This window comes from Bos grunniens, chromosome 13 (assembly GCF_055505025.1).
Source record: "Bos grunniens cultivar Pamir isolate PY7600 chromosome 13, Bosgru_T2T1.0, whole genome shotgun sequence".
NCBI classification, from domain to species: Eukaryota; Metazoa; Chordata; class Mammalia; order Artiodactyla; family Bovidae; genus Bos; species Bos grunniens.
In genome coordinates, this window is record NC_141177.1 from 17,102,245 (window position 1) to 17,109,782 (window position 7,538).

At 54.4% G+C, this 7,538-nt stretch overlaps 1 protein-coding gene and 1 long non-coding RNA gene across 4 annotated transcripts; one reads left to right on the forward strand and one right to left on the reverse strand.

The window, feature by feature from the left end:
* The first annotated feature begins 290 nt into the window (after nt 1-290).
* On the forward strand, nt 291-1,575 carry LOC147360276 (uncharacterized). The gene is made up of 2 exons (XR_015138647.1): nt 291-376; nt 1,232-1,575. It is a non-coding gene; the product is annotated as an uncharacterized LOC147360276 (long non-coding RNA).
* A 3,055-nt stretch (nt 1,576-4,630) lies between these two features.
* Nucleotides 4,631-7,025, reverse strand: NNAT (neuronatin). Of its 3 annotated transcripts, none has more exons than XM_086330884.1 (3): nt 6,865-7,025; nt 5,875-5,955; nt 4,631-5,649 (listed from the first exon to the last, which is right to left on the reverse strand). In XM_086330884.1, exons 1-3 carry the CDS (start codon nt 6,934-6,936, stop codon nt 5,557-5,559), a joined length of 246 nt encoding a protein of 81 aa, XP_086187010.1. In that variant the 5' UTR covers nt 6,937-7,025; the 3' UTR covers nt 4,631-5,556. The 3 variants fall into 3 exon arrangements, with proteins under 3 accessions (XP_086187010.1, XP_086187011.1, XP_086187012.1); XM_086330886.1 differs by having other exon boundaries at nt 5,378-5,649; nt 5,880-5,955; XM_086330885.1 differs by lacking the exon at nt 5,875-5,955.
* Between the last annotated feature and the right edge of the window lie 513 nt (nt 7,026-7,538).

Here is a 7,538-nt window from a genome sequence, read left to right on the forward strand (position 1 = left end):
ATCTACTGCATATGCATGAGGGGACCAAAGGCGCTGTGACTCGGGGCTGTTCAGGATGCGCCTGATCAAAAACTCTTCGGATTTGAAGCGTCCAGAGCCCGCAGATTTCGGCACACACTAATAAAAACCTTCAAATGGTCATCTATGCAAATGTTAAGAGCGTATGAGGCCAGGGCGAGCCCCCAGAATTTAGGTCGCTTGATCAGGCGTCTGATGTAGGCAGCCCGATTCCAGGAGAGGTCCTCGACCGGCTCGACTAGAAGACGAAGGGGGCGGGTCCCCGGCTTCCTGCGGCGTCGGTGGCGAGCTGAGGTGGAAGAGGGTCGCGGCAGCGAAGGCGACAGCAGTGGCCGCGGCGCCATGGCGGGTCTCGCAGGTACCGTGGCGTCGGCCTCCGGGGGGCGGGATGAGAGGCCCTCATGCGACCGCGCCGCCATGTTGTCCCTTCGGGGTCACCTTAAGGCGTCGTCCGGTCCCTCTCTGGGGTTTTCCTTCCGCGCACCCTGGGGGCCGCCCCTGTCCGGTGTCACGTGATCGCGCTGTTTGGCCTCAGGGCCGGGCCTTGTGGGGGGCGGAAGGTGGGGGGAACTACCTTCCCGGCCCGAGGGCGGGTCCCGGGCCTCCTGGGTTCTCGTTCTGGCCTCCAAGGTCAGCGCTCGCCTGTCAGCTCCCGGGAAGGGGCAGGCAGAACCGGGGAGCGCGGGGCTGGGGGTGCGACCACCGTGTCTTCAGCCCCTGGGACCCGTGGCAGGGGGCCCAGCTTGTGAGAGATCTGTCACTCTGTCCCCGCCACTTCAGTTGCTTTTTCCTCCTCTTTCTTTTAAAATCAGAAGGGGCGTGGGGGAAAGGGGGGAGAAAAGGGTCTCCCTCCCCGGGTCCCCGCCGTGGTGTCTGGGGTGATAGGTTGACGCTCTGCTTTGGGGCGCGGGTGGTTCTTCGTCTCTCTAATTTTACACCAAGTCTAGACACCCGTTCCCTTTCCTACAATGTACATGGGGAGTGGCTCCCAAAGGCAGCTGAAGGAATGAAATGCCTGGCACACTAAATGGCCTGGAAAGAATGGGGGATGGGGGACAGTTGATTTTTCCTTCCCTCTTCCACAGCTTCTTTAATTTCCTTCCAGGCCTGCATGTCCCTTTGCAACGCTAAATGTTGGGGCACACTGGGGTCTATCTTAGGAAAGAAATGGTCTTTCTGTTTATAGGTATGGATCGTGTTTTATCCCTTACAGGGAACTGGTGTCTTGGGGACCACTTCTCTTTGCCTTGCCTGACATGGTACCACCGTCCCCTCAGCCTTCTGGACGGCAACACCAAAGCCAGAACCTCCCCCACCCCCAAAAAAAGTTCCAGCTTAAGTGCTAATGCCAAGTGTTAGATTTTGTTTATTTGTTTGTTTGAAATCAGAGACTAATTAATGTCAACCAAAGCTGTTGAAAGATTGCGGAGCCCTGGTCGGTTTCCAGTGACCAGATCACTTGTGTAAAACTAAAACAGGTCTTGGTAGAATTTCTGCGAATAACAGTTTAACCTTTTGTCTGTAATCTGTTGTTTCAAAGAGGAATCTTGAAGCCTGGGTTTGGTTGTGTTTTTCTGTTGTTGTTCTCTTATCTTCGAAGCATATGCATTCCATTTCAAGCCTGTCACTGTGAGATATACCAAGGACCCTGTGTTGCTTGCCTCTCTGACTTCCTGTTCTGGGAATGCTCTGGAATCTGGATCCTGCTGGGGAATGGGCCCCGTGGGAAAGGGAGAGGGGAGGTTGAGCAGGACCATAACCAGAGAAGATGGTGGCATGTCTCTGGGGCTTATAGAGGAAATCAGAGGTCACCAGGGAAAAAGACTGTTGTGAGACTAATGTTTTGTATGTGTGTGCACGTTTAAATCTCTGGGGGTGAAAGTAACTGCAAATTTAGAATCTCACTTTAGGGTGCTGGCTCCTGAGTAGGTACAAGTTTGAAAATAGTTGTCTAGCAAATGGCTTACAGCACACCTGCTCACACTTCCAACCCACGCGTAATAAGCTGTTGCTGTCCTGCAGCTGAAGCTCAAGAAACCTGTCCTTCCATCGCAATCCAAATGTTCCACAGGGAGAGGTAATGGTGTCACATAGCACCCCATACCTCTTAACGGTCAGGGTACCTAAACCCCTCTGGGGTTTAACTGAAGCTGGTTAGGCTAAGAGACTAACATCCTCTGGGGGCATTCGTCCCAAGAGCCTTGCCTGCTGTTGGAGTCCCACTCAGCCATTCCAGTTCCTTCATAACTCATCTGCTCTATCCTTGGTCTCGTGGGGGCAAAGCGGGGGTGGTAAAGAAAATTTAAGGAAAGGGGGGTGCTGTGGACTAAGGGCTTTGCAACAAAATTGTAGTCATTTTTAACTCCTCCCATTGTTCTCTATCAGAATAAAATGTTTTAATGGTATTGCTTCTGGAAAAAAAATTGTATAAACAAGTTAGGTTTGGACCAGACTCTAAGCACTGCACAGGAGTAGAAAGTGAACATATTCCTTCCGTCTCCTCCAGTGGACTGTGTTTCCTCCCATAACATGAGGGCTTGATGCGGGGCAGAAGGGCGGGGGGAGTGGACATCGCGCATTTAAGCCACCTGTGTGAGTGCAGCCCACCAGGGCAGCCCTGGCCGGGGAGTCTGTCATCTCATCATGCCGCACTCAGAGTCCTGCCGATGGATGGATGGAGGAAGCCCTGCAGTGGGGCTTCACCAGGATCATCTGGGAAGCCCTGGGGCTGCCAGCAGCCTCCTGCCTTTTTAAAGGGGGGGCCTACTGTGTCAAGAGCATCCAGACACTTCCATGCTGCCTCATCTCGTCTCCCTAAGCCCGGCTGCCTTATACCTGGGCCAAGACTAGAGCATCTGGGGCATTGGGGCCATGGGACACACCCCTTGAAGGCTCTGCGAGGAAGGGCACCCTTCATTGAGAACAGGTGTTGGAATATGTTCACGGGTCTCCCAGTTTAGTGTGGAAAACCACGAATACTCCCAGTCTTGAGGCTTGCCAAGATATGGGCTTCAGAAGGGAGGTGTGGACATTGCCGGCTGCTGAGTCACCCTGGGGCATGAGGAGATCTGCCCCGCCTTCAGGCTGTGGTAAGGACTGGAACCACCCAGCCCGAGCCTTGGATCCTACATCCCCACCCCAGGCCTCAGATTGCACATCCCCAGTCCTGTTGAGTCCTGATTGCCACTTTGATGGCCGAATGTTTCTATGATGGCCAAATGTTTCTAGCAGGTTGGGGTTCCCTGGGATCTTAGCAGTCCTTTCACAGAGGGGAACTAAAGGGAGGACTAGGAGTGACCTGACCAGGTTCCCTGGGCTGATCAAGGCAAGGCCACTATCTGAATTGAGGTCTGCACCCTCCACCCCCTTAGTTTTCTGACCTTGAACTCAAGTTATAGGTGCCTCTGAAGGTGCTGGTGGTTGGCCTGAGAAATGCTAGGGCCTGGATTAGGGGCGGGCAACATGAGGCTCAAGGGATTGAGGTCCTTTGTGCTCCAGAAGTGTTTGCGACAGCTGTGACTAAGGGATTTAAGGAAGTGGCAGAAAGATTTATGGCCCTCCAACTCACTCCCTGGATATTGACCCGGGAACAGGTGTGTGGTGACAGGAACATATAAAGCCACAGACGAGGCTGAACAGGCGGCAGGGCCACTTGGTGGGGCAGTCAGCTGACCCCACGTAAAAGAAGCCCTGACTCACTGAGGAGTGGGAGAGAGAAGTCAGGAGCTGAGCAGCCAGCCCACCTACCCACCCTGGCATGATGGCAGGGGAGAGCCCAGGGTCGGGGACCTGGTAAGCACCCTTAAGAATATGGAGGCTATGGGTGGGAGAAGCCGAGAACCCAGTGATGGGGAAAGTGAGCTGGAGAGAGGTTCCTGAGGGTTGGGGAGGAGGCCCTGGGGGACTAGGCCGGCCTGGCAGGATGCCCATGTCCTGGTCCTGGTAGAGGTTATAGGGCCTGAAGGGGTGAGCTGGGCAGGGGAGGGCCACACCACACCTTTTATCCCAGGGAAGCGTGGCGCGCTGCAGTCCATGGAGTCGCAGAGTCAGACCTGACTAACGACAGAACACCAGTAGTGTCCAAACCTGTGTACCCCATGCTTATTTCCTTGGGGATCCTAGATGGATTCCCAAGACTTTGTGTTCTCAATTCCTGATTACCCTCTTGGTCCCTAGTACCCTCAGGGATGTAGGGCTCCTCCCACCTTTCCACTCCTCCTCCTTTCCCTCCTACCACTTCCCCCCCTTTCCCCCTCCTTCTACCCTTCCCTTCCTCCCATGTTTCCCCCCTCCCACCTTTCCCCCTCTCCCATCTTTTCCCCCCTCATCTTTGCCAAGACCCCTATCCCAGGATGAGTGAAGCCCACCCCTTTGGGGAGGGATAAGTGGTCCCTTATTTCGAGACCACAAGTGAAGATGGTTCCCCTTTTTCCTGTGGGTGGTGGGGGGTGAGGTCCTTTTTCTTAAGACAGTGTTGAGATGAAACTGGGTGTGTGAAGGTTTATTCCCATTTTGTTGCCTCCCCCACCCCAAGTAGTGTGCCCACCCAGACCAGTCTTAGAAGTATCTTAGAAGTATGTGTTGAAGCCACAAGAAGTGACAGAAGACAAAATTTTTGGTGCGCCTCCACTGCCCCGCAGGGTCCTGGGACACTGTGCGAGACAGGGGAGGTACTTTTTTATTTTTAGTAGAGGCGGTCCCTGTCCTCCAGGAGCTTACAATCTAGCCGGGGAGACACAACTAATGCACACTTATTCAATCATTACAATTAGCAATTACAATTAGCAATTACCACAATATTGACCACAATTGCATGAGACCTGGGGGATTCAAGATCAGTGAGGGGCTGGGGGCTTGGAGAAGGTGTTTTGATAAAGATGGGATTCGTTTTCGTGCTCAGTAGGTCCAAATTGAGTGACACATTTCTTTGGGGTGGCAGTGAGGGAGAAAGGGGAATCGAGGGAGCAAAGGCAGCAAGGCTGGAATGCACATGCCGTAGGCAAAGGACGGTGAGGGCCCTGCTCTGCTTCTTAACCCTCTCCCCTCACCCTCTGCCCTCCAGTCCTGCCACACAGGCACATAGTTGTCGCTCGTCTGCTGCACCGAGATTCAGGGCTTCGGCTGGTGATGTTGGAATGTCCATTCTGCTGGCTGGTGTAGTTGTCTGGATCTCTGTGGTGTGGCCTGCTGGCATGGCCATGGCTGCGGGGCTGGGATGGTGCTGTCCCGACTTGGTCCAGATCTGAATGCGTTGCCTGTGCCCAGATCTCAGGAGTCTGCTCCCCCTAAGCCCCGTTCCTCCCTCTAGGCCACCCGCAGTGGGAGGGGTGCAAAGGGGTGGGGAAGGGATCTCTTGTTGTCGTCATTGTCGGTGCTGCTTCTCCAGGGGCCTACCAGCCCCTCACTGACCTTGGCAAGTGCTCCTCTGGCGAGAGGGCACAGGGGACGCCCCATTCCTGCGCGGCGCTGGCTCCCATGCTGGTGGAATGGCACAGGAGCACCTGGTGACACGGCCGCCCAGGGGAGGGGGCTGGGGCCTCAGTTGGGGGCCCGCTGGCGGCGCTCTCCCAGCACGTGCCGTCCGGTTCTCGACACCGTGTATGCCAGCTTCTGCAGGGAGTACCTGAACACCTGTGGCGAGTGAGAGACCCAGGACCTGCCCTTAGAGGCGGGCACCCGCAATGTCTGCAGCTCTGCCGGGCCCGCCCTCGCCCCGCCCCCTGCCCCGCCCGCCTGTCCAATGAGGAGAGGCGGGTGCGGGCGCAGCTTGTCCACGAGTCAGGGCAGCTGGAGCTTTTCCAACTGTGCTGAAGGCTGCATGGCCGCAAGCTGATTGGACCCACAACTTAGGTATACCTCACTTCTCGCAATGGGCTGTGTCCCTGGAGGATTTCGAAAAGCGAATCCTACCCAGTAAATGCAGCATTCCAGGAACACCTTGAAGGAAATATGCGATTCCTTTGGCAAAGGATTCCTTTAGCAGGGAATTCTTCCAACAAGGGGTGCTTTTAGGGTAGATGATTTTATGGACAAAGCGCTTTCTTCTAATTTATTTCTTTTTACACAAAGCAATTTCACTATTTTTAAATAAAGCGAACTGTCCTTTTTCGGAAGCACTTTTCCCCTATTTTTCCTGAAAAGAACCTTTTCCTCTAATTGCTTTCTTCAAAGCGCTTTTATTGATTCATAATTTCTGTTAGCTCCTTTGTCTAATTTTTTTCTGCAGTGCGTTTTTTATCTAATTATTTTTTTCTTCCAAGTGCTTTTGTCTGATTTTTCCTGCAATGCGCGATTTCTCTAATTCATTTTTTCCCGCGAATTTTTCTGATTTGTTGTATTCGTGGCTTTTGCAAAGTGCTGGGTTTTTTCCCGAGAAATGCCTTTTTCTAACTTATTTTTTGTCCCACCCCCGCAAGTGCTGTATTTTCTAAAGGAAAATTTTTCCGCAATGCGCAATTTTTTTAAGGCAGAAAAATTTCACTTTGTGAGCGGTAAAGTCTCTCTTCGCAAAACAGAAGTGCCCCGCCTCCCTCCTGGGGTCGAATCTGGTGTAGCGGGATTTTCTTACCACGTTGGTCGCTAAGAGCCTCGGCGATCATCAGCGGCAGGCGCCCGCCGCGCCCCAACTCTTTGTTCCCGAGCGGGCGCACTGGGAAGGGTCTACGCAAGGAGGAGGGCGCAGGGAACGGGCGGGGGCGTGTGCAGTGCCGCCCGCGGCACTTGGGCGGGCAAGGATCGCGGCAATTGGGGCAGGACGGGTTGGGATGCGGCAACTGCAACGCGGGCTTGCCGGTTCTGGGGACGCGCATCGGGACCCTCTCCCACCCAGAACCCGAGCATGCTTACCTGCAGCAGCACGCGGAAAATGTACCAGCCGATGATGAGCAATTCAGCCGACGCTGCAGCCACTGCCGCCATGGTTCCGAGACTGGTGGGTGGGTGGTTGAGAGCGAGTGCTGCCGCTTCCGAGGTCCGCTGGCCTCTCGGAGTCCGCTGTTGGGCGCACTGCTGCAGCCGCGGTGGCCGCGCCTTAAGTATCTGCCCGCTGCCCAAGTGCGCATGCGCGCTTGGGCGGGGGGTCCGTGAGGAGGGGTAGCTGGGGGCGCTCCTCATTCGTCAGAAGAGGAAAAAAAAATAATCCATCTGCTCTTTCCACATCGACCCCCGCCTCCTGAGTTCATCTTCGCCCCTTTCCAGAAGATTCCGCTGTGCCCGCTCTTTGAATTTTAATTTAAAATGGAGGGGAAATGTAACTCTGAGTTAGCGCATAGGGTGAAAGTAGAGGCGCGCACTTCTTGGTAGCAGAACCCCTCTCTCTGACCCCAAGCCTGCAGATTCGAGCCCAGTGTCCGATGCTGCGCAATATCGCACCTTTGGGCTCAGGTGGAAAATCAAGGGGACCTAAGTTAGAGAGGGATCATCTGCCCCGCGGAGCAAAAACAGGTGCCCCTTCTAGAAGCCTTGACTTCACAAGTCCCCTGCTCAGTATTCTTTTTCTAATACTCAATGTGTTAGAAGCC

Excerpts from the sequence above, each read along its gene's own strand:
- NNAT (XM_086330886.1), bottom strand. The coding sequence starts at position 6,936 with ATGGCGGCAGTGGCTGCAGCGTCGGCTGAATTGCTCATCATCGGCTGG. Across the intron at positions 5,956-6,864 it reads TTTTCCGCGTGCTGCTGCAG|GTGTTCCTGGAATGCTGCAT; the intron begins GTAAGCATGCTC and ends ATTTCCTTCAAG. Across the intron at positions 5,650-5,879 it reads GACACAGCCCATTGCGAGAA|GTGTTCAGGTACTCCCTGCA; the intron begins GTGAGGTATACC and ends CACTCGCCACAG.